General features: G+C 41.9%; 1 protein-coding gene across 5 annotated transcripts in view; it reads left to right on the forward strand.

The window, feature by feature from the left end:
* LOC123772298 (cyclic AMP-dependent transcription factor ATF-7) overlaps positions 1 to 25,319 on the forward strand; it is a 103,668-nt gene that overhangs the window by 77,782 nt on the left and 567 nt on the right. For 4 of the 5 annotated variants that reach the window (XM_045765422.2, XM_069338212.1, XM_045765494.2 and 1 more), the window contains exons 9-13: positions 11,438 to 11,572; positions 13,298 to 13,422; positions 14,050 to 14,237; positions 14,579 to 14,823; positions 21,437 to 21,685. In XM_045765422.2, coding sequence (XP_045621378.1) covers positions 11,438 to 11,572; positions 13,298 to 13,422; positions 14,050 to 14,237; positions 14,579 to 14,823; positions 21,437 to 21,685 — 942 coding nt within the window. Of the gene's footprint in view, positions 1 to 11,437; positions 11,573 to 13,297; positions 13,423 to 14,049; positions 14,238 to 14,578; positions 14,824 to 21,008; positions 21,174 to 21,436; positions 21,686 to 25,319 lie in introns of those variants that run through there. The other variant, XR_006774661.2, reaches the window with a different exon arrangement.

Here is a 25,319-nt window from a genome sequence, read left to right on the forward strand (position 1 = left end):
TGTTGTCATCTTTCCCCTCATGCACAGAGTAACTCACAAATCATTTACAGTATTCACAGTGTTTTTATTATTTCTTTTTGGGGCTTGCCCTGGTGGCTCCCAGTAGCTTGTCACTAGCACATTAGGGACATATTGGATATGCCAGGCTCCTGGCAGACGATCTTGACCCACCATCTTCAAAACCGTCTCAGCCCTTCAAATGGGCAGGGGGTGAACTGCTCACTAAATTTAAAAGATAGCCACTAAATACGTCCTTCAAGAAATGTTTGGCAGTCACCGAATAACACTGTTATCAATCCAAACACGCACTAATATGCTGCCTTGTGACCACCATCAGGTGGCGGCCTCAGCCATTCCACTCTCAGCTGGCACATTAACTGGATACATTATCTATCCATGTTTTGAGCTCTGATGTCCATACAAAGTGTTAATGAGAGTACTGTATATACTCATTATTTTGTGTCTTGATATTGTAGTGCTACATAGCCTTTCTGGCTTGGTGCCTTTTGATAATTACTTAATTATATTGTAGTCTGTTTTGGCTCTTAACATCAATAGAGAGGACTGTTAACCACTAGAGAGATCTTCTGAGGTTTTAGTAAGTTCAAGATTCTCTTTCCAAATTCCATAAGCAAATATTGATAATCACCAAGGAGATGTCCTCTGAGGTTATCGTGTTTCCTTCTATAGAAAAACTTTTATTTATTCAACCCTGTAATTGGTAATGCTTCAGTACTTTGTTGCCAATGCGGTGGTTTACAATGAGTTAATTTGTGTATTAATGTGTGCGTGGGTGTGTTTTGGATCTGGCTTGTGTGGGAAGTGGAAACTGGCATTATGCTGAGTTTTTCTTTGAGGAAGATGTTTAATGATATTTCTATTATTTAACTGTGGCTACCTATGCCCTCCCTCTTCGTACTTGTGCTTTCCTCCTCAGATATTCTGAGTTGCCAAGTTTACTCACATTGTCTCTCTATTGGCCAGGCTCAGCTGGCCTCCTGCCTAATCTGGAGGTAGTGAGGTCAGTACATGTGCTGTACTGTACTCTTGGCGGTTTTCACCAGTCATGTCTATGGCCCATGCCAGGACCTGGGGCTTATGTCACTCTAAACAGGTATTAGCTACCTGATATCCCTTACTTCTTTGATAGACCTTATCATCTGTGTATAGCTCTGGGCTGTTCCCCTCATGTCTGGGGCCTGGCCTGGGATTAGGGGCTCCATCTGACCTGGGTAAGTCTCATTATGTCTTTTATGTGTTTCATTATGAATATTAATTTTTGATAGGTATAAGCAGGTTTTTCTCATGTGAGGTGCTGTGGGAAGAAAACTAAGAGGAGCTACTGATGGGGCTGCCTAGAAATAGAGCTTTGAGTAATGAAATATCACTCAAAGTCACCTTAGCAGCTCCCTGTCCTTGCCCATTCTCTGTTCTTTCTTGAGCCTGAGTTGTACCTAGGCTTGAATGGTGTGAACTCATTGCCTGTGCCCGGGATGACCTGTACAGCCACTTGGTGACGGGAAGGGAGGGGGGGCGGATTGTTGGGACTGCTTGTTTGGTAGTTTTCAGCGGTTTTTATTTTTTCTGTATGCCACTTTTTCAAAACATTTCTGGGGGGAGCCCTGTCGGCTTCCCTGGAGCTATCCAGGCTGAATGGATATGTATAACTTTCTGGCATCAGTCAATGTGCACGGAGTTCTTGCCTACCAGGAACCATTAGCCAGAACCTGGTACCCTCAAGAGAGGCACGAAGAGCAATGACCTTAGAAACCCCCGTGTCGTTGGGAGCATTCTGTCTGCCATCGACCGGATCTGGCACCTAGAAAGGTAGGCGCCCCAAAACAAACTCCTTTTATGGTGAAACTATTGCTACCGAAAGCAAGAACTCTCCAAATGAAAATTAGCAACTGAGCATGACATCATGATGTTGCCGCGCCGCTATCTACGCAACCCCCTCCCTCCCCGGGAAGGGGAAGGGGAAGCGGAAGCCCCAGACCTTCCCCCACGCCAGCGATCCACCCTGCAGTTCTCAGGCTGATGCGCTACTGGCATAGTCTTGTGCCTCTTGCTCCAGCGATTTGTCTCAGTTTCTGTGCCTTGGGCGTGGACTGTCTTTACTGGTGGTGTGCGAGCCAGGAGTAATATTCTTCAGTACTTGAGCTGCATGCGCCTAGGGCCACCTTCCCTAGGTGCCCTGTAAGTACTACCCTTGGGGCTTGGGGGCCACCTTCCACAAATCTCCTCGGGCTTTATCCCCGCTGTGTCTTTTATTACTCAGTACTTGGCCGCCCTTGGAATCAACTGGGGTCTTTGTTGCCCATGTTTGCCTCATGGGTAGGGGGTAGTTTTTGTCACTGGTAGGGGTGCGGGGTACTGCACAGCTAGTTTTCACCCCTTACAGTGGCTGGCTCTGTTCCTCCTGGGTATGTTGTTCTCTTGTGGGGTTTTGCTTCTGTTTTTCTACCTGGTGAGGAGGGTCTGCCTTGGTGATTGCCCCTTCTGTGTTGGGGGTGTATATATCTATCATTATATCTATTCTCAGTTTTTGTGTGGTTGATGGTACCCCTTGCTAGACCCCTGTGAGTGGACACGTCCCAGAGGTTCAGCTATTAGCAGATTGTTTGTTAGTCTTGGGTGCCACTTCGCAGTACCCTGCCTGGGCTTCCCTTAGCATATTAATAAGGCTGGATGTGACCCTTGAGTCCCCTCTCGCTTCAGTGTGAGTCGGAAGATTGCTCTGTCCCCTTGTCTCTTGAGGACAGTCACCGGTTGTGCCTCCACCATGCTGCCTGTTGGGTCGGTGATTCTTTTGACCTGGAGTCGTGTGCCGTTTGTTGCCTGTAGGGCTCCAGTTCACGAAAGCTACTGATCATGATATGAGGGTGCATGCAGCAGCTGGGTTGCATGCTAGGTTTAAGTTGCTGCAACACTCTAGGTTAGTTGCTTCCCTGGATGCCCCGAGACTGCCCCGTTTTGGTTTTAGGGACCCGGACTTGCGGGTGCGAGTCGCTTCAGCTATGGTTACATCCTCTTTCCCTTGTCCTTCCCCTTCTGTAGTCCTTCCGGTTCCTTCCCCCTCGCTTCCGGCTCCGAAGCGTCTGAGGGCTTCAGAGTCAGGGCAGGGTTTAGTTGGTGTTGAGACTTGGGCAGTCTCGGGGAAGTCCCCTTCTGGGGTGGCAGAGGGGGCATTCGAGCCTGATCCTCCTGCCAGAGCTTCTGGGTCTGACCAGTGGGCCCCCTTCGTTCCTGCCTTTCTTTAGAGGCAGGGGGTGTGGAGGATGGCTCGGCCCCTGAACCTCGAGGAGAGGTTCCTGGGGCGGTGGAGGGGTTGACTTGGGGGGCCTTGGGTCCCGTTGGACCCCGCTTGGGTTTTTGTACCCTCGGAGTGGGGCTTGGTGTTACAGGGTGTGGAGTTCTCTTTTGTCTCCCTCCTTGTACCAGTTGGATTTGGCGTCTACACCTCCCCGAATTCAGTTCCGTGACCCCGATGGTTTTTCGGTTCCGTTTTTCCGGAGGTTTCCGGCTTCCCGTGTCCGGTCCCAGTGGGTGTGGGACGTCGTTGTGGCTTACCTCTTGCATGACCCGGATTTTGCTTTCGTGATGGATCCACGTTCCTTTGTGTATGGATCTTCGTGTTCTTATTGGGTCCGTTATGAAGTCCCGGAGTCATCCTGGTTAGCAGACTGTGCTTTCTTCTCTTTGGAGGCGTGGCATACGTTCTGTCAGTCTCGCATGCTTGAGTGGCGGGAGGCTCAGATAGTGTTGCAGGTTTTCCTGGAGGGCGCATTTGAGCATCTCAATGAGTGCTTGTTCGCTCCTGCCCTTCCACTGGATGTTGGTGTGATGCAGCTTCATGTGCAGGTTCCTTCCCTCTCGGCTGCATTGGTCGTGGAGGATTTGCGTACACGGGTCTGCTGGCTTCGGCCCTGTGGTTCTTCTCCTTCCTTGAGCTGTCTTTGGAGTGGCTTGTGGTGGATGTGAAGGGCCTGGGGCTGCCTCAGGGTCTGGTGCATTGCTTTTGGCGGTGTGTACGTCGTCTGCGATGTTGAAGCTGTTCGCACCGCTACTGCTGGATGCGGGTTTGCGTTTTTTTTCTTCTCGGCTCTCATGTCGGCAGGCGATGCTCGCTTCTTCCTTGGTGGGCCCCTGGCTCTTAGATTGTCTTCGCCCTTTTGTCTGTTGCTGTTTGCAAAGTCCGCGGGGATGCAGTATCTGCAGGCAGCTTCAGTTATTTGCCATCCTATGTCGGAATTGTTGGTCCTCTGGGGGGCTCGTTGGGGCCATCCCGGTAGGGTCGTGCCAGGGCTCAGGGTCTTTCTCTCGTGGTAGGCCAGTGGTGCCAGGGTTCGGCACGAGCACAGCCTTCAGTGTCGTCTGTTTCTGTTTAGCGCGGGGATCGCTCTTTGCGCCGTTTGGGTGTTCGGTCCTTTCGCAGTCTGTTCCATTGACAGGGCAGTTGGATGGGGGGGGGGAAACTCGCTCTTTTTGCTCGCGCCTGGGGCCAGATTCATGAAGCAGTTACGCAAGTACTTACGAATGTGTACATCTTTCCTCAGTTTTTGACAGCTTTGGTTACATTTATTAAACAGTTTACAAGCATGAAAACTTCCCAATCAACTGTTGTTATTGTTATAAACAGCCTCCTGGTGCTTCAGAGCTCATTAACTGTTTAATAATTGTAAACAAAGCCGCCAGAGATTGAGAAAAGATGGACAGGTTCATAAGTGCTTGCGTAACTGCTTCGTGAATCTGGCCTCTGGTCTCAGTGATTCATGGACCTTTCAGGTTGTTTCGTGCAGCCTGTGGTGGCGTTGGGTGGCTCCTCCTCCTTCGGGGGTTCGGGGCTGGTGGGGCAGGCCTCTTCTGCAGCTGTCTTCTTCTTTTCTGGCAAAGAATGAGACTGCTGCTTTCCGGAGGGGTCCTTGGGTTGTTGTTGCTTGGTTGGTCAGGCCGGGGATGCATCATGTCTTGTGTCCTGTTGCAGCTCTCCGTCGTTATTTACGTGCCACAGCTTTGGTGGCCGGGGATGTGCTGTGGGTTAATCCGGTTTCTCTTCTTCCCTGTCCCTGTTCCTGGGCTCGGGTCTCCCAGGTCGTCCGCAGGATTATTAAGGCTAGCCAACCTGTGGTCTATCCTCGTGTCCACGACATGCGTAAGTTTGCTGCTTTGGCTGCCGTCCTTGGCAACATGTCTTGGGTTGACATTCGGGCAGGAGAGGTTTTGGAGATCGAACAGGGTCCTGGCCATTTGCTACCTAGTCAATGTCCCTGGACCTTATAGGGTCTGCGTTGCATTGGGTCGGCAGTTGCAGCCAGTTGTCTTGGCTTCATGTTGAGGAGTAAGGACTGACCGCCGCCCGGGTAAGTCCCTGTTTTTCCTAGTCTTTGGGTAGTTAGCTCCGGGAAGCTGACGGGGCTTCCCCCCCCAGAAAACCAGCGGTGAATATAATAAAACACCATTTTCTGGGCGAGTCCCGGACACTCCCCAGCATCCATCCCTCCCTCCCTCCGGTTGGCGGTGTTTTCGCGTATTTTGACATCCAGCCTAAGAACTGCAGGGTAGATCGCCGGCGTGGGGTTTGGGAATCACCCCTTCCCCTATCCTGGGAAGGGGGAGGGGGGTTGTGCAGATAGTGGCACAGCAATATGATGATGACATTCTTGTTTGCTAATTTTCGTTTGGGGAGTTCTGTCCACTCATTCGGCTTTCTGGATCAATAGTTTCACCAGAATAGGGGTTTGTTTTGGGGCGCCTATCTTTCTGGGTACCAGATCCGGTCAATGGCAGACATAGAATGCTCCCAACCACATGAGGGTTTCTATAGGCCATTGCTCCTCGTGCCTCTCTTGAGGGGGCCAGGTTCTTGTTCATGGTCTCCGGTAGGCAAGAACTCCATGTACATTGACTGAATGCCAGAAAGTTATACATATCCATTCAGCCTGGATAGCTCCGGGGAGCCTCCGGGACTCGCCCAGAAAATGGCGTTTCATTACATTCAATGCTGGTTTTTTAGAATGGGAGATTGGGTGCTGTGGGGTCCCCATTCATTGTTTTTAATGTGGTTTGCCTCAATATTGAGTTATTTGATCCCCAATTTTCATCCTGTCTCAAGAGAGAACAAGGGAACATTGCAAAGGCCAGTGTTCCTGTTGGGCAGTCTCTCAGCTACCTGGCATTGGTTATCTGACCAGTAACGGCTAGAACTTTAGCTCAGGGAAGCCACTGAAGCAAAACCCAATTAAGTAGCATTTCATTACACCTAATGCTCTATAATAATAATAATAATAATATTAATAATAATAATAATATAACCTGAGCATTATGTAGATTAGGTGACTAAAAGGCAAAGCTTTTAATCGTAAGAAAGGAAAAGTCGAATCTCGTACAGCATGACAAATATAACAAATGCTGCCAAAACCATCATAACATTTTTACCAATATCTTCCAAAACATCAAGTGTGCCATCTTCCTGGTTGCTGAGTTCATCATCACTCTTGGCTTCAGCAGTGAGTTTTAAAGTAAGTTTCTTTTTGTAAAAATGTTAAGAATACTTGTTTACCAAAGGAATATAATTTAACAGGTAAGTGTGCAAAATTTGTGATGCTACTATGTATGATTAAAAAAATATATTTTCTGAGCTACTCCCTTCAGACTCTTCCTTGAGCTTAAGCTCTGACCATTAGTGATCAGACTAGCCAACTGCAGGGGTCTGTGAGACCCTCATTGCCTGCCAGGGACACATGCCTTACAACTTTTTTGTCCTGCAATGATGCAGGGAGCATGTGAAAATCAAAGGATCAACTTGGTGCTGAGGAAAAATACAATGGAAGAGCCACAAAACACTCGTACTCCCTCAGAGAAAGGTTTCGGAAAAGTTTCAAACTACCAAAACAAAACTGACAACATCAAAGCAAGTGCAGTCAGTGACCTCTCTCCCATCCATTAGCAGTGGCAGACCAGTCCACCCTGGCAGTAACTTTCTGCAGTTTATATCACCAGCACACATGGGACACTGAACATGCCTGGCTGCCAATGTCAATCTCAGCACACTGAGGACAAGTGTCTTTTACAGTAGCTTTGTCCCATTCATGTTGCTGGGAGCTCATGAGGATCAGAGATCAACCCACTACAAAGAACCACCTGAAAGCAAGGAAAAACCCTTATCAAAATATGTTTAAAAATAGCAAACAACCAAATAACTCTCCAAGTTACTTAATGTATTATTAATCCGACTACCCTAACCCTACCAGGAAGTAAACCGAGCCACCTCTCATTCTTGATTTGTGCATATGTAAATTGACAAAAGAATTTCCAGATAAGACACATCTTCTTAATGATAATTTGAATGGCTATTTTCAGACATTGTGTCCTGTGTTTGGGTTTCATGCTTTGAATGTGTCATAGGAGTGTATGCTAGTTAGTTTGTATTGCTCTTCTGCTTCAGCCTTCATTTAGGTTGTGTTGACTATCTTGGCCCACTGGAGATAGGTACCTTAGCAAATTGTCCTGTCTTAACAGAATTGGCAGTATCAAGGGTGAGGGGTGTGAGATCTAACACTGAATCACCAAACAAAACTCTGAACCAGCCAAACGGCTATTATTCCATTACTTGTGAACACCACCAGGTGTCAATCCAAATTGCTCAATGCTTCTGGATTAGTGACTAGCTCCACTCAAGACCTTAGGGGTGGCATGAACCCCGCTCAGTCTCTTGCTCAGTGTGAACAAGAACACAGTTTTCTGGTACTGTATTTTAATGCCAAAACTATTGTCAGCTAAGTGCCACTTAATGTTTTCACAGCAGAATATTTTTTTATTAAATGAGTGTTTTGCTCTACCAATCTGTTTTGGCTCAGTTTCAGGGTTCTCGTCACTGGTGCCACTTGTGAAGACCAATAACCACCTGAGATTTCCTTTAAGGTTATTGTGTTTCCTTCCTTTTAAGTAGGATTGATGCCAGTAAGTGTTTGCAACTTCATTGCCAAGCAAGACTCTGGACATGGTGCAATCTAGTTAGTGTCTATGTAAGTGCTTCTTCTATTTTTCTGCCTTGTGAGGTGGTAATGCAAGCATCTTCCTGACTTGCTGGAGAGAGAGAGATGCTATATGGCCTTTAATTTAGCCCAGGGCTACTTTGGCTTCTTGTTGTCAAGAGATGGGGTTTAGTGATCATAAGCCATAAATGTTCTCTCTTCCAGCTGGTTTTCCTACCTGCATGTTGTCTGGGCTAAATACACCAGCTTCATGAGCATCAGGGAGGTTGTCTACCTTATTTCTCTGCTAGTTGGATTATCATGGCTTCATAAAGCATATGGGAAAATTGTCGGAATTAGTTAATAAGGAGAACTACTAGGAACTTGTACTGTACTTAATTAAAAATTACTGTATGCAAAATTAATGCAACTAAAGTCCCTAGTTGTAAGTCTAACTAAAACTAAAGTCAACTAAAGTCCCTAGTCCCCTAATTGGTCGTAAATCTTAGCTCCTCTTTTCCTAATGACAGACTGGGCTGTAAAGGGCAGGTGGGGTCCCTAAGGGTGAATGGAGAAGTTGATTGAAGATCCACAATCCACCTGCAGACAATTTGACACATCAGCTTGTGTTGTTAATACAAGGATAAGATTTAATAAACTCGGTTCTATAACTGAACGCTGGTTATGTTTAAATCATGGATCTAGACATGTACACAGTCCAGCCTAGCACCATAACTACAACAGCCAATATTCACGTACTAATAAACATAACAATTTGCATTATAGAGGTATGATATTTATGAATATGCAATTAAATGACCTTAAATGTGGTCCACGTACTAGTAACTAAGTGCAAGAGATTATTTTCAATATGATAAACTTATATGATAAATTAAAGAAAACTAAGTAAGCAATTGTTAACTTAATGTATATTATCAATTATATATAGATATATTCAATTTATATGAAAAGTTTGTTGAACTTGACTTTCAATGACTGAGGTTGTGTACCTCATGAGTGTCAAGATACAATGACTGAGGTTCAGTGACAGAAAGATTAATCAAAACTTACTAAAATATGGGACGTCGCCTTGCCCTGTAACGACAAACTTATTGGATACATCAAGGTTATACAAGCATGCAATTGGCCAATCAACACACTAGAATAACTCAATATACTTATGTCTGAGTACCCCTCCTACGGTTCTGAAACGTCTTTTCCTTGAGCACTTTTCTTCGCACTTCCGCTCCATTTCCATCTTCACTGATGGGTCTAAGTCTGCAGACGGTGTAGGCTATTCTGATGTTTTTCCTGACCAGCACCTTATATGTGTCGCCTACCTCCGGAGACTAGCATCTTCACAGCAGAACTTTATGCTATTCTCTCTGTTCTTCGTCCCTTGCTTTTTCGTTGTCAATATTCCTTTGTAGTTGTCGTTGATTCTCCTAGTGCCCTCATGGCTCTCGAGTCCTTTAATCTGGTCCATCCAGTGGTCGTCGAGATTCAGCATTGGCTGTTTCTTATTTCCAGTAAATTTAAGTCACATCTCCCATAAAGGTATTCCTTATTCCGACTTTTACCCAGTTATTCATTCCTCCATCCTTACCCCTTTGGGAGGATTGTTGGTCTTCTGTTACTGGTAACAAACTGCATATTCCTAACACTTATGCGCCCTGGGTGTGCACTCCGTGCGTATGCACGAACTACTACTGGCGGTGCGGGCGAGTGCTCGGCTATACTAAATGTGTATACTTATTTCAGTTTTTTCACCTTAATTCTTGTACTACGTCGTTCATTTTTGTATCATTGTGTTCACAATAGAATTCCCTACAGGTGTATATGCATATAAGGTCCAAAAGCCAAGCGTGACTCCCCACAGCAAAGCCTAAAGTCGGCAAAAATTACCCATGAGTGCACAAAATCAGTAAAATGTGTATACTCGTTTCAGTTTTCTCACCTTAATTCTCGTGCTACGTGGCTCGTTTTGGTATCATTGTGTTCGCAATTAAATTCCCTGCAGGGTGTTGTATATGCATATATTGTCCAAAAGCCAAGCGTGACTCCCTTTAGCAAAGTCTAAAGTTACCCGTAACGAGCACCAATTTGCACATCGCAGCCAAATGTGTATACTCATTCAGTTTGATAATATTAAATTTCGTGTTACGTCTTTCATTTTGGAATCAAAGTGTGCACACTCTAAAGGCGCTCATTTTGAAACTATCCCCAAGTCGATTGGATAAAAAATGAATTTTATACAAATATTTTTGTATTGGACGAGAGCACAGTCCACGGCTCAGACTCGAGAGAAAAAAAGTGGACACGAGCAGTGTGCGATAGTGTTAAACTATGCAACCAGTCATTTCAACTGTGAGATCACCACCTAGGTACAAACACCAGATGGCAGCCCAGGTGACTTGCTCTAAGTTTTTTCAAGGCTTGCTTGGGCATGAGTGTTGGGTGGCCTTTTCCAAGGCCTTGAGTAGATCAGGCCACCACCTTAGCTTGTAACACAGAGTGGGCCAGCCTGAGGCTTCAGGTCATTGGAATATTCCTGTGTAAACACAAAATGCCTGGTTATAACCTGGGGTGTATGAGTTAAGTGGCTATTTGACTTGTACAGAGTTTCATTTGGCAATTCAGTATTACCAAACATTGCGTGGAGGGAGGATGGAGGATGGAGATTTAAGATGCCTCTATATTTTTGAGGTGTTACACCTCTGTAGTGAGTAGGGCTCTGATCCCCCCCTCACCCACTCCGCAACATGTGGAGGAGGCAGAACAATTTGCAAGTGTGCCTGTGTCCTGGTGGGATGAGGTAGCCACCAGGAGCTTTGCATGCTTTCCTGTTTTGTTTATACCTAGGACACAGCTTAGAGGAGTTATTGAGATGTTAGCTAGGAAGGGCATTTCATTACATTCAACAGTCTATTTTTAATTGTCTTTGTACAAGATATATCAACATGATTAAAATTAAATATAGATTGAGCATGAGTAGTGTATTCTGTGTAATAATGACAGGTTTACAGTATTTAAACACTTAGCCAGTAAAAATTGCAAGGGTACCTCTAATTGAATTCTTGATACTTGTAATAATAAATTATTAGTTCTAATAAGTAATCTAAGTCCTGTTGATTATATCCCTGTTACATAAACTATGTAATCAAAGTGATCTTGAGCTATGCTAGCCCCTGAGTTTGGCTAATGTTGAACTGAAGACTTTATGAACATTTCTGAAAAGTTGTTTGTTTGTACTCCTGTATCTGTAATGTGTATAATCAGATGTTTACTTATAATCTATGTAAGATTAATATTTTGTATTTGAAGTTAGATTTTTCTCAATATTTTACGTGTTTCGCCGCCCAAATTGTACACTATATGTTATTCAGTTCCGTCTTTTTAAATGTTCTTTTTTGTCTGCTTCACGTGAATTTTACTCTTCTGAACTACAGTGCTTTTCTTTTCAGAAATTAAAGCAAGCGTTGGCTTCAAGTAGTACAGCAGCACGGCCAGGCTGCAGTAAAATATCACGAGCCAATACTGCAGACCGCATCGCTGAAATGACCCGAACACGTAATTTTAGTGGTACCAGTAGTACTGAGGTTGGTTGCTTCTGATGCAGTATTATTTGTTAGATGTTAATATAACTTTTATTGTGAAAATGGCTCAAAAATTCTTATTCTAAATTTTTTTTTAAGCAATAAATATATATATAGTAGTATGTATTCTCAACCTAATAGCCAGAGTCTCACTACCTGGTCTATTAAGCAAAGGGCCATTTTGCCTAACAGCCAGAGCAATCAGTTGGGCACAAATAATATTAGCATATAATAACAACAACACGAATCAACAATAACATTGTCTTAAACAAAGACATCACATAACAACACTGTCCACACTCACAACACCACACAATCAAACCACAACACCAAACTACACCATCATACTACATCATCCAACACCATCACCCAAAAGTTGTTGTCCCAGGAAATTAGCAACTATTCTATTGACTAAAAATGACCAGTTTTATACAATGCCAGTCTCCGATTCAAAGTATTACCAATGTAGCTAAATAGACAAAATTTGATTATATTTCTGTTAATGAAAGACTTACTATAGACCAAAGCTTCTGTTTTATATATGAATGTATGCTTTATTTATGTATATACTTTGAATGTACATTAATATTAACAATAATATTATTATTAATAATATTAATAAAATCAACATAATAATATATTATTAACACCATTAATATTGATATTAATAATAATAATTATAACATTTATAATATAATAATTACAATATAATTATATTAATTATAATATTAATAAATATAATAATTATAATATTATTATTATAACGATTAATATTATAATTATTATAACTATTAATATTATAATTATTATTATTATTATTATTATTATTATTATTATTATAACGATCATTATAATAATAATTATTATTAATATTTAAACATAATAATAATAATATTAATAATTATAATAATTATAATACGATAAAACCCACACTTGTGTATTTGTGAAATTTATGTAAGGAATTTACACCAAGTCTTTCGCACTCTCCTGAGTGCTGTGTCAAGGTCTTGAGTGTGTGGTGAGGACGAGACTTGCATCTCAACGTCTACAACATCTACACTCACACAGTTGGGAATAGAGGTGACCTGGTCAGGCAGTCAAGCAGAACAAGAGGACTGGACCCAGGATAGCAGCCTCATTAAACGTTAAGATGTGAGTCTGGTCCTCACCACACACTCACACCTTGACACAACACTCAGGAAAGTGTGAAAGACTTGGTGTAAATTCCTTACATAAATTTCACAAATACACAAGTGTGGGTTCTTATTATTTCTGTGAGAAGCCATTACCATACCTAATAATTACAATAATATAATAATTATATAATAATAATAATAATAATAAATAATGTTAATAAATAATAATAATAATAAATAATGTTAATAATAAATAATAATATTAATAAATAATGTTAATAAGAAATAATACCTGTAATAATAATAATGATAATAATCATAATAATAATCATAAATAATAATAATAAAATCATGTTAATCATAATATAAATAATTAATAATAATAATAAATAATTATAATAATTTTACCATGTTGTGGTGCAGTGGACTAAAGCGAGCCTTGGAACACCCAGCGCACAGGTTCAAACCCTCATTACGGCTCCTGTTGAATTCGTTCAATAATTATTAATAATAATAATAATATTAATATTAAAAATAATAATAATATTAATAATATACACACAGTTTATATATGTTGAAACCATTTGAATAGGGTGAAGGGGAAGATGATATCTCGGGTGGAAATTGTAACTTCGTGAAAGGGGAAAGAAAACGACGTCACTCTTCTGATAATGAGGACCCTGCTGAAAAACGCAAAAAATTCCTTGAAAGAAACAGGTGAGACTGACTTGAGTGTTTTGTACTGTATTATATGTTTATGATGATTTTCTGAGCTTTCTCACTAGTCACTCCTTCAATCAAGGTCTTTCTCACCTCTGTACAAAATCTGTCATAGGTCATGACAACATTCCACACTGCCATGGCAGGGAGCTTTTCTTGCTCCTTGTCAAGCCCTGTCCATAATTATAGAAATAATAGTTACAAATGTTATATTAAGGAGTACTGTAAACATCACATCTTAGTGTTTCAATAAGCAGATGGTTGCAAAGAAGAGAATTGTAATGCACTTTAAATAATTACAAAAGAAAAGTGTGAAGCCTGGCCCTGTGTAGACATTGAATCACAGGGCTGAAGATACGGCGTCCTAACCACACATCGGAAAATGAAGAAACTATAATGTTTCTGCTTTCTTGTAATACATTATCATTTATTCAAGCAGTGGATTATAATTTCCATAAGCTAGCAGAACTAGCTTATCCTGGACCATTATCAAATACACGAATTGATAATGGCTCAGAATGGACCAAAGCGTTGTCATTTCTTCATTTAATGATGTGTGGTTTGGACATCACGAGCATGGCCATGTAAAACAAATTTTTAACTCTTTCCTGTTGTACCTTTCAGAGCAGCTGCCATAAGATGTAGAGAGAAGAAGAAAAAATGGATTGAAAACTTGTCCATAAAATATGATGAACTGGGATCAATCAATCAAAAACTACAGACTGAAGTGTCATCTCTACGTTCTGAAGTTGCTGTTCTTAAGTCAATGCTTTTGCAGCACAAAGACTGTCCTGTAACTCTGGCCATGCAAGGTGTGTGCATGTGTCTGTGCTTCTATATGTAGGGAGTATTTCATAATGTTCACTTCAGTTCGTGTTCCAATTGCAAGATATACATTTGGTGTATGTATATCTCCCGGGTATGTTCAGAAATGTGCAAGCATACATTCACTTAGTGTTCATCAGGACATGTTAGAGGACTAATACACAGGATGGAGAAAAGTGGGGATTGCAGAAAAAGCACTGGAATGGGTATGGAAGTACATAATTACATAATTCTTAAACATGTCTTGTTAAGTTTTCTTATTTTTTCTATCTTTTAATGGAAAACTTTAGTTTACCTTGAAAATAATTACTGGAAATCAACTTTTCAGATGGCAGCCTAGAAAATATGAACTGCAGTAGTGACCTGACACCTTTACCCTCAATCCTGGCACCTCTGACAGATGGTGCTCATGTTTCTTGCCAACCTCCACACAAACCCCGCATCCGTTCACTTTCTTTACCATCGATACCATCATCTAGCACCATGGAGCCTCTACCTGTGAATTTATCATGCACTTTGTGTGCTGCCCCGCCAACAAGTACAGGGGTAACTCCCATATCTTCATCAACCAAGGTACAACATAAAAGAATATTACAATTATTTTAGTCTTGCATGGGCTTTGTTCATTCTTGTTTAGTTGAATAGTACCTATGTACTATGTGGTTTAAATTACAGTATTAGGAAAACTGGAAGATTACTGTATTATGTCAGTCTCCATTCTTAGGACCCCTAAGTAGCTCAATGCTGGCTAACATCTGAGGTCAATTTTATATAAAAATTCATCATTTTGTATTGTTTGGTTAAAACCATTCGGGGAATTTATTATACATGCTTGGTAAAGACTGACCTAGCTGAGAAACTGAAAGGAACCCAAAATACATTTAAAATTTAATGTAATTCCCATTGTTGGGGACAGGATGCCTGTACTTGGACTTATTACTGACCTTTTCTAGGATGCACTCCACAACAATTGCCTAACTACTGTATACCTTATTTATTGCTATACTTCACAAGGAATTTGGTTAATTCTCTATGGAAAAGTTCTGCTAGCTTATGGAAATTATCATCCACTGCTTGAATTGAAGATAATTTATTACAGGAAAGCAGAAATACAAATTAAATGCAAGTTAAAGCATTAATATACCTTCTCGTGTGAGTCTCTTGGTAACTTCCCAAGTTAAGTGTTGTTCTAGCCTTGCTTTAACCCTTAAACTGTACAACACGTCATATGACATGTTGAGTAACTTACCCAAAAGTGCGCATCACGTCATATGACGTGTTGGAGTACCACGCAAGATTTAAATGGCCCGCAGATACACGGGGTTCACCTCACCTTCATCAGGGCTCTTGTAAACAGACGCCATTTAAAAAAAAAATCGTGGGCAACATTCCCGGGTGTGAGGGCCTCGGTACTGAGTGAGCCACCAAGGCTGGCACATGCAGCACGAGCTCACAGCACTGCTGTTCAGCTTGTGATCACAGCATTGCTTAAAAATGTCAAAATATATATATGTACATGCTATTATTTAGCAATGATAGTATTACAGAAGACCCCTGACTGTGATAAAAATAACCAGGATTCTGATAATAGCAGGACTGTTGTGATAATTAGCACTGTAGTGGGAGGAGTAATCTTGGTGGGGAGGGAGGTAGCGTTGTCTGCTGACTGTGTGTGACCATCTTTTACTGTCTGGATTCACTATACCAGCTTAATGGTTCGCTATGGTGAACAAAACATGCAGATACTTATATATAACGTCTGTATATAGTGAATAAAAAGCAAAAACAGTATGGTAGGAGGAGAATGTTGGCGAGTCAGGTGAGGAAAGGAGAGAATGGCAGCCAGTAGTGGGCTGCCACTGCCACTCAGCATATCAACTTAGTGGTTCGTTATAGTGAACACAAATGTAGATACTTACATATAACGTGTATATATTGTGTAAGAACCGCAAAAGGGGTGTTAGAAGAAGCCATTTTGGCAAGGGAGGTGGCATCATCTTCGTGACTTGTCATGCTGTGTAAGGGTAGCCACTATGCTCTTTATGCACTATACCAGCTTACATGAACAGTTATGGTGAACAAAACATGTAAATACTTATATATAATATCTGTATATAGTGAATAAAAGCAAAAACAGTATGGTGGGAGGAGGATGTGGACAAGTGAGGAGTCATTGAGGGAGGGAGTGGCAGCGAGAGGCTGACTGGCAGATATGGTGGCCACTCCTCGTTGCTTTTTTTTTTTTGAGATATATACAAGAGTTGTTACATTCTTGTACAGCCACTAGCACGCGTAGCATTTCGGGCAGGTCCCTGAAATACGATCCCCTGCCGTGAAGAATTGTTTTTTTCATCCAAGTACACATGTTACTGTTGCGTTAAACAGAGGCTACAGTTAAGGAATTGCGCCCAGTAAATCCTCCCCGGCCAGGATACGAACCCATGACATAGCGCTCGCGGGACGCCAGGTGAGTGTCTTACCACTACACCACGGAGACTGTGTATTGACTTGCAATATCAACTTAGTGGTTTGTTATGGTGAACAAAACATGCAGATACGTATATATATAACCTGTGTATATAGTGTAATAACCGGCAACGTATTTGTTTATTGTTTTATGAACACAATAATTGAATCAATAATATGCACACCATATTGATTATTAGACCAAAACCCCTCTACCCCATGGAAGAGAAGGGATCAAAGTGGATCCAGGGAGCTACTGAGAGGCTCACCAGAAAAGTGCATTCTTTTATATTAAATACAGGAACTCCCCACTGAACATGAGGAATGCACATAATGATTTATAATAGTAATAAATCATCAAATGCTCATTTGTTTGATTTGTATATGATTTATGAAGTGGTCATTATTTTACAGTGTTACTGTAGTTCAGCATAATGATAAATTGAATGATTTATCATTATGTTGATAAGTGATGTAATTTATCATGATAAAAATTATGAATGGGTCACAAAATCTATCACACGCAGAAAAGCTGCCTTGCAAAAGGTAAGATATCAACTGGATAAAAACCTGTGAGTAAGAAGACAAAAATTTAAGACACACAATCCTAAGACTAGTAAGGCTTTGGAAGAACATAAGCTGACCAAAGATGAACACTTGCCAGACACAGCCAGAAAGGGGTGATGACACATCCACCCAAATGACAGCGAGGCGGAGTCCGCCAAAGCTAAACGACGCAAGATGATGTCAACAATCATGGAAGAGCCAGTAAAGATGGGACACACCAATAAGACAAAATGACACACATTCAGTAATATGAATAATTGGTTTGAAAACAGAACCATTAAAACATTCAAGTGAATGTTTTAATGGATCTTCACAGAATTTATTGGGTGAATATTTCTGGCAGTGACTTGGCCTCTATAATTGGTCTAAAGCCAATAAACTAATAATAATAATAATAATAATAATAATAATAATAATAATGCTAAACTACTGCATACTGCCATTTCAAGGAAAGATGTAAATGTGAAGCCAAGAGGTCTGTCACCTAACTTCCATATTTGGAAGCATGCAAATACCTATACTGTATCAGCATAGAGCCTTGAACCATCCACGTAGGTCAAACTTTTCCACCTCGGTGATTCGTTGTGCGAAGTAAGTGAGGTTGTGTGATCCATCCAGGCCATTGTGTTATCACAATATTCTAAGATGTAATACAATTATAGAAACTCTTCTAAAGGTCCAGGATGATGACCTTCTAGATTACTATCAAGAACACTATGAGAGAATGAGAGAGGAATTGCAAAACACCTCACAGAGGGAGCTGATGGGTGATCATGGCATGGAAATGTCATGGGGAAAATGTCAAAAAGATCATTACTGAATGCGTACAAAGATGTGTGCCAAAAAGGAGAAAGAAAAGAAGGAGAACAAGATGGATGACACAAGTAGTAAAAAGACCATTAATAACTAAACGGAACCTCTGGAGACGGTATAAATCCACAATGAACATCATGGATTATGAGATATATAAAAGGGCATTAAATTCAGCCAAGCAGGAAATCAGATTAGCCAAAAGAAACTATGAAAGAAAACTTGCCCAAAACATTAAGGAAGATCCAAAAGCATTCTATGCCTATATACGAAGTAAAACCAAAACAAAGGACTCTGTTGGACCCCTAAAAGATGAGACTAACCGAGTTCTATTGGATGATCAAAGGGCAGGAAACACTGAATGAATAATTTACATAAGTGTTCACACTAGAAAGATTGAACGAGATCCCATCACCCACACAAATGTTTGAAGGAGGTGAAGAGAATGAATTGAGGGATATACCCATTACATGTGACACAATCAGGAAGAGCATTGACAAACTAAAAGACTCAAAAGCCTCAGTTGTGGATGGATTTCAATCCAAAATCATAAAGGAACTGGCAAATGCACTATGCTTGCCACTGAAACTCCTTTTCAGAAAATCCTTGGACCAAGGATTAGTTCCCCCTGGATTGGAAATATGCAAATGTTACGTGTACCCCCATTTTCAAAAAAGGCAGAAAGAGCTCGGCAGAAAACTACCGTCCAATCAGCTTGACATCACACATCTGCAAGCTCGTGAAGAGAATACTAAGGAAGGGAATCATACAACATCTCACAGAGAACAATCTTGTAAAATCAACACAACATGGGTTTGTTAAAAATAGATCCTGCCTTACTAACCTGCTCACATTTCTGGAAACGATAATCAGCTATTCAGACAAAGAACTTCTGGTAGATGTAGCTTACATGGACTTTGCTAAAGCTTTTGACAAGGTACCACATGAGAGACTGGCAAGGAAATTACAGGCACATGGAATAAATGGGAGAATACTGGATTGGATAAAACAGTGGTTAAAAAATATAAAAGAAAGGGTCATGCTAAATGGGAATGAATCTGACTGAGGTAAATGTGCTAAGTGGGGTCCCACAGGGGGGGGGGGTTCCATTTTGGGGCCAACCCTTTTTGTCATATACATCAATGACATAGATGAGAATAATACAAACCACACATCATCATCAAATTTGCAGATGACACTAAGATCAATAGTAAAGTGGGAAATGAAAGTGATATTGAGACCTTACAAAGAGATCTACATGAACTCCACAAATGGTTAGATGACTAGCAAATGCTTTTTAATGTCAATAAATGCAAGATCTTGCATGTGGGGCATAACAATCCATGTCACAACTACCAAATTGACAGCACTACCTTACAACAGATAGATGAAGAAGATTCTGATACCTTGGTATCAGAATCCACCATTCACTAAAAGTTGCAAAACAAATGGGAGCGGCAGTAAAAAAAAAAAAAGTGAACCAAACCCTGGGAATAATCAAGCATACCTTTATCTTCAAAGAAAAGGACATAATCGTTCAGTTGTACAAGTCTCTGGTGCGCCCCCACCTGGATTATTGTATCCAGGCATGGAGACCTCATCTTCTGAAAGACATAGCTGCTCTGGAGAAGGTGCAACACCAGGCAACAAAAATCATACCAGAGCTTAGTCATCTCTCGTATCGGGAACGGTTGAGGGCGATTGGACTAACACTGCAGACCAGGCATGACAGGGCAAATTTCATAGAAACCTTCAAAATACTAAACGGTTTGGACGATGTCGATCCGGACAGTTTCTTCAAAATGTCAGACGTAACACGAAACGAGGAGTAACAGGTTCAAGCTCAACAAGTCACAATGTAGGACAGAAAACAGGAAATTCTTTTTCACACAATAAGGGTTGTAAACCCATGGAACTGCCTTCCTGCCGAAGTTGTAAACGCCAAAACTCTGCTGGGTTTTAAAATACTGTACAGCAAAAAAGATCAGAGCAAATGGGGGACCTTTGACAAGCTGCCGACTTCCTGTCCTCATCGAGGCCACTAGTATTAATGGCCCTCAGGTAAATTCAGGTTGAGTTGGTCACTTTCATTGTGGAGCTGGACTTTGCAGGTGGCTTGTCTTCTGGATTTTCAAGGTTTGTTTCTGCATGATTAACAGTGTTAGGGCGTTAAATATTCCTGCAGATGGTCTTTCCCAGTCCCATCCCATTTCGACAGTAGATATTCAACAGCACTTCCTTGCATTGGATCTGCGAAACGTTTGCATACCCACAGGTACACACATTTGTGTCGGCATGGAATAGGAGGCTTTCTGTGTATGTCTAACATTCACGATGTCCACTTTGTCTTTGGTTTGCCAGATGGTGTCGAGGCAGTCTTGGCTCAATACCCTGATACTTCAGGGTGCCTGTTGCCATGTTACAGTCCATCCACGGTTCAGGGATTGACTGAGGTTCCAAGTGGGGAACCTTGATTACCACTTTCAGGCTCTGCCCTCTGGAATCAACTTAGCACCAAGAACTTTTAATAGATTGGCTCAGGTAATCCTTTTCGATCTTCATTTCTAGGTGATCAACATTCTAGCCTACCTTGACGGCTGGCTGCTTTGGCTCCCAGATAAATGTTTTATCTGCTAGCCGGTGATTTAGTTCTTTGCCAAGTTTGCACATCAGATGGAGCCAGCCTAATCTCCTCCTTGCTCGAGGCTGGTGTTGGATACCAGGATGGCCTACCCCCCCATCCTTTCAATTGGCTGTTGTGATGCCTCAGATTCCCCCTGCATGGTGTGTTTTATGGGCAGTGTGTGGCTGAGTGCTGTGCCACGTCTTACACTGTAGACACTTCCTTAGCTCAGGGACCATGCAGGACCCTATTAGTCCTGAAAAATATCTTACATCATTGCTTTCCACTTCAGGCTTCTTTGGGTTTGATTCCATGGTGGTGTCCACTCCATGTCATTCATACGCATCTTGTCTGGGCTGGAGCTTGATCACCACACCAGTCTCCAGCCAGGTTTGATTTTATGTCTTCATTCCAAATGACTTCCAGTGGACTCTGATGATAACTTCACATGTATATTGTAAGTATCTATTGCTTGGATTGCACACTTGTGCATATGGGTCATTGGATTATATCCTATGAATTAAGATACAGCTAGTTATGTGGGTTATTGCAAGTGTTTCAAATATTTGTTCAGAGGAAAGTCACACTGCAATTCTGTGAAATAAAGACATTTATATTAACAACTGACAACCAGAGCATAACTCCACAGTCTCCCGAGACTAATGGATACCTCCTATTTTATTTTCATGATCATAATGAACCTTTGTTTTCTTTTTACAGGTGGGTGCTGTGCCAGCAGTATCTCCTGCTGGAGGTGGGGCAGTGACCATGAACCCAGTCAACCTGACTAATAGCTTCATAACAGCTGGTCAGTATTCTTCTGGCCTCAACACCACCACCACCAGCAGTACCCGACTCTCTCAAGCTGTACCTGGAACCATCTTCAAACTCACGCATACACCCATTTCCCATAACCACACATCATCTCACCACACCCAGCTGCTTGTCCCAGTCACAGGATCATCTCAGGTAGGAGAAGTATGTGTTTAACACAGGGGGCTGCATTGTGGATTAAAAGACTAAGGGAAAAATTACATTATATTTGCTTACAGAAGTATTGTATACACATTAATATCATGTTTAATGCTCCCAACAGTTTGCCGATTCATTATAGCACTTTTGATCTAAAAAATATTTTCTAGGTAAATATTTAGATATTTTTTTATCTTAAAAATAATAATAATCTGTTACCTATTACTGTACATCAAGAATGTAATTAAATTTAAGCTATTCACTATATTAATATGAATGTGTTTTATGTAAGCCTTCCAACAAAGTTTAGAAATCTGTTTTTTCTTCATAAAGAAAATAAAACATCTGGTCAATGTTAGGGAAGGTTACTTTACAATGCAACCTCGGTTCAGGTGACCTCACTTTGCCAAATCTTGGGTTACACCACACACATTTTGGTTTAGGTTTACATATCTATATACAGTTCTCAATGTTTTTGGTAATTGTGTGTATAAAAATTGAGTTAAGCACAAAAACTACTGTGTAAACTAATAAGTAAAGCAATGTACATGGAAATCATCCACACACAACTGTCCATAAACAACACATCTAACACTAATGGACACACTGACCCCTGTCAGCTGGCAACTGTGTATACCTCATGAAACCAGAAACTAGCATTGACTGTAATGAAATGCCTCTTTCTGACTGGGCCTTGGTGGCTCCCTGAAGCTAGGTCGTTCCACACAGGAATCGTATCAGTCTCTGACCAAATCAAGAGTGGCTTGGGTGTTTTGGCTTTGGTGCCGGGTGATGCTATTACCTGTTACCTGTAGTTCTGACTTCAGCAGCTTTGTGCAAGAGGACTGCTTGCATCCCACTTTCAGGAAGTAGTGGAGGACATTTTCATTACCCATCTCGCTTGTCAGTGGCCATGCTTTGCCCAGGCTTTCAATTTAGCTTGTTCCTTATCCCATTTTTCTGCCTCCACTTTTTGTCCCTCATATTTTTTTGTGGTGGTTGTCTCTTCAGTGCTTTCCACTGCAGCTACTGCCTTCCTGCCCCCTCAATCGGGTTTGATCACAGAGATTCTGTCCCTGCTGCTTGGAGATGGTCTTCCCTGGTTGGGGCCACACCTGTGGTTTTTGGAATCAGCATCCAGTGGCTCCTGATTCTCAAGCCTTGGCCCTTCCTCCAGCCTTTCCCTCTTCTAGTCAGCATTGTTTTTGGGTGTCACAGATAGCGTTTCCTCTGGGAGGGGGGGGTTTCTGTCCCAACCCTTTTGCTGTTCTGCCCTTAGACAGCCCTATGGGAGAGTATTTGGCCTGTCTTGCCAGTTCCTAGTCCCACAATTTCTGGGCCTTCCAGTTTGTCTCGCAAGTTCTCTAATGACCTTGGTCCACTCCCCCTCCTCTAGATTTAGGGGTCTTGGATCAGGAGTTCTCTTCTTAGCTTCTGTTGGTCAACATGATTTGGACTCTAGTATGGTTGAGTTAACTCTTTGGTGAGTGTCCAAGTTGTTCCTAGTCCCTGAGCAGGATTCGGCAGTCATATGGGAATTTTACGACCTCATGAGATTGAACAGTTTAATTCCTTTTTATTCTGACCTTTCACATGGCCACAGTGGCTTGGGTAATAGTGTAATAATTGGGTAAATGTGTAATAGTCAACAAAATAAAATCCAGCCCATCAACCGTGAAGAGCTCAGTCCCCCAGGGTACTGTGCTTGCTCCAGTACTTTTTCTCATCCTCATATCGGACATAGACCAGAACACAACCTATAGCACTGTATCATCCTTTGCAGATGACACTAGGATTTTCATGAGAGTTGGCAACATAGAGGACACGGCAAACCTCCAATCAGATGTAGATCAGGTCTTTCTATGGGCTACAGAAAATAATATGGTATACAACGAGGATAAGTTTCAGCTCATGCGCTACGGAAAAATTGAAAACATAAAAACAGGAACCACGTACAAAACGCAGGCAAATCATAACATAGAACGAAAAGGCAATGTAAAGGACCTGGGTGTACTCATGTCGGAAGACCTTACCTTTAAAGAACACAATAAAGTAGCCGTCACAACTGCAAGAAAAATGACAGGTTGGATAACAAGAACTTTTCACACTAGAGATGCTATACCGATGATGATACTTTTCAAAACGCTTGTGCTATCTAGAGTGGAGTACTGCTGCACAATGACAGCCCCTTTCAAAGCTGGAGAAATTGCTGACCTAGAGAGCGTGCAGAGATCCTTTACTGCTAGAATCCACTCAGTAAAACATCTAAATTACTGGGACCGACTAAAGAGCCTAAATCTGTACTCCCTTGAGCGCAGGCGGGAGAGATACATAATAATTTACACGTGGAAAATAATTGAGGGGCTGGTCCCAAACCTGCACACAGAAATAACACCACATGAGACCAGAAGACATGGCAGGATGTGCAGAATACCCCCGTTGAAAAGCAGAGGTGCAACAGGTACTCTGAGAGAGAACTCTATCAACATCAGAGGCCCGAGACTGTTCAACATGCTTCCACTACACATAAGGGGCATAACTGGCAAACCCCTCACAGTGTTCAAGAGAGAACTGGATAAGCACCTCCAAAGGATACCTGATCAACCAGGCTGTGACTCATACGTCAGGCTGCGAGCAGCCGCGTCTAGCAGCCTGGTTGATCAGTCCAGCAACCAGGAGGCCTGGTCGACGACCGGGCCGCGGGGACACTAAGCCCCGGAAGCACCTCAAGGTAGCCTCAAGGTGGGTCCACCTGGGGCCAGATTCACAAAGCAGTTACGCAAGTACTTACAAACATGTACATCTTTCCTCAATCTTTGACGGCTTTTGTTACATTTATTAAATAGTTTACAAGCATGAAAATCTCCCAATCAACTGTTGTTATTGTTATACACAGCCTCCTGGTGCTTTGGAGCTCACTAACTGTTTAATAAGTGTAAACAAAGCCGCCTAAGATTGAGAAAAGATGTACAGGTTCATAAGTGCTTGCGTAACTGCTTCGTGAATCTGGCCCCTGGTGTCCAGACAAATTCTCTTAGGGGGGTTTGTGTCTTCTATCTTGATGACTGGCTGGTTCTCTGGACTCCATTCTCCGGTATCATTCCGACTACTCTCCATTAGTTCTCTCTCAATTACAAAGGATTGCTTCAGTCCTTTTGCCTTTTGAGCTGGGTTCTACTGGTAGCTTGGCTTCTGGATTTTAAGGATTTGGCTGTCCATAGGCTCATGTACATGGCATGTCCAATGTTCCATCCTATTTCTAAATAGTGGAGCATCAATGAAATGTCCTGGTGGATCTGAGAAATGTTCCATTAGTCCGAGTTGAATCTTTTTGCATCAGTTTGGCTCTGTAGTGGATGCCTTTTAGTTGGACTGGTTGAGGCAGGGGTTTCGCTATCTCTTTCCTCCCAATCCAACTGTTGATCAGAGTGTTATCCAGATTGGAGACATACTCAGGTGGAGTGATCTTTTTGGCTCCTTGGTGCATGGCCCATAGGGTTGGATGGACATTGTTAATTTCCAATCATTTGGAACAAAATTGAATAGGGATTGTAGTTGATTGTTCAGATTTGTTGAAAATTAATTGCTGGTATTTTATATTGTTGATATTATGTAATATTGTCTTGTGAGA

Source organism: Procambarus clarkii, chromosome 1 (genome assembly GCF_040958095.1).
Source record: "Procambarus clarkii isolate CNS0578487 chromosome 1, FALCON_Pclarkii_2.0, whole genome shotgun sequence".
Taxonomy (NCBI): domain Eukaryota; kingdom Metazoa; phylum Arthropoda; class Malacostraca; order Decapoda; family Cambaridae; genus Procambarus; species Procambarus clarkii.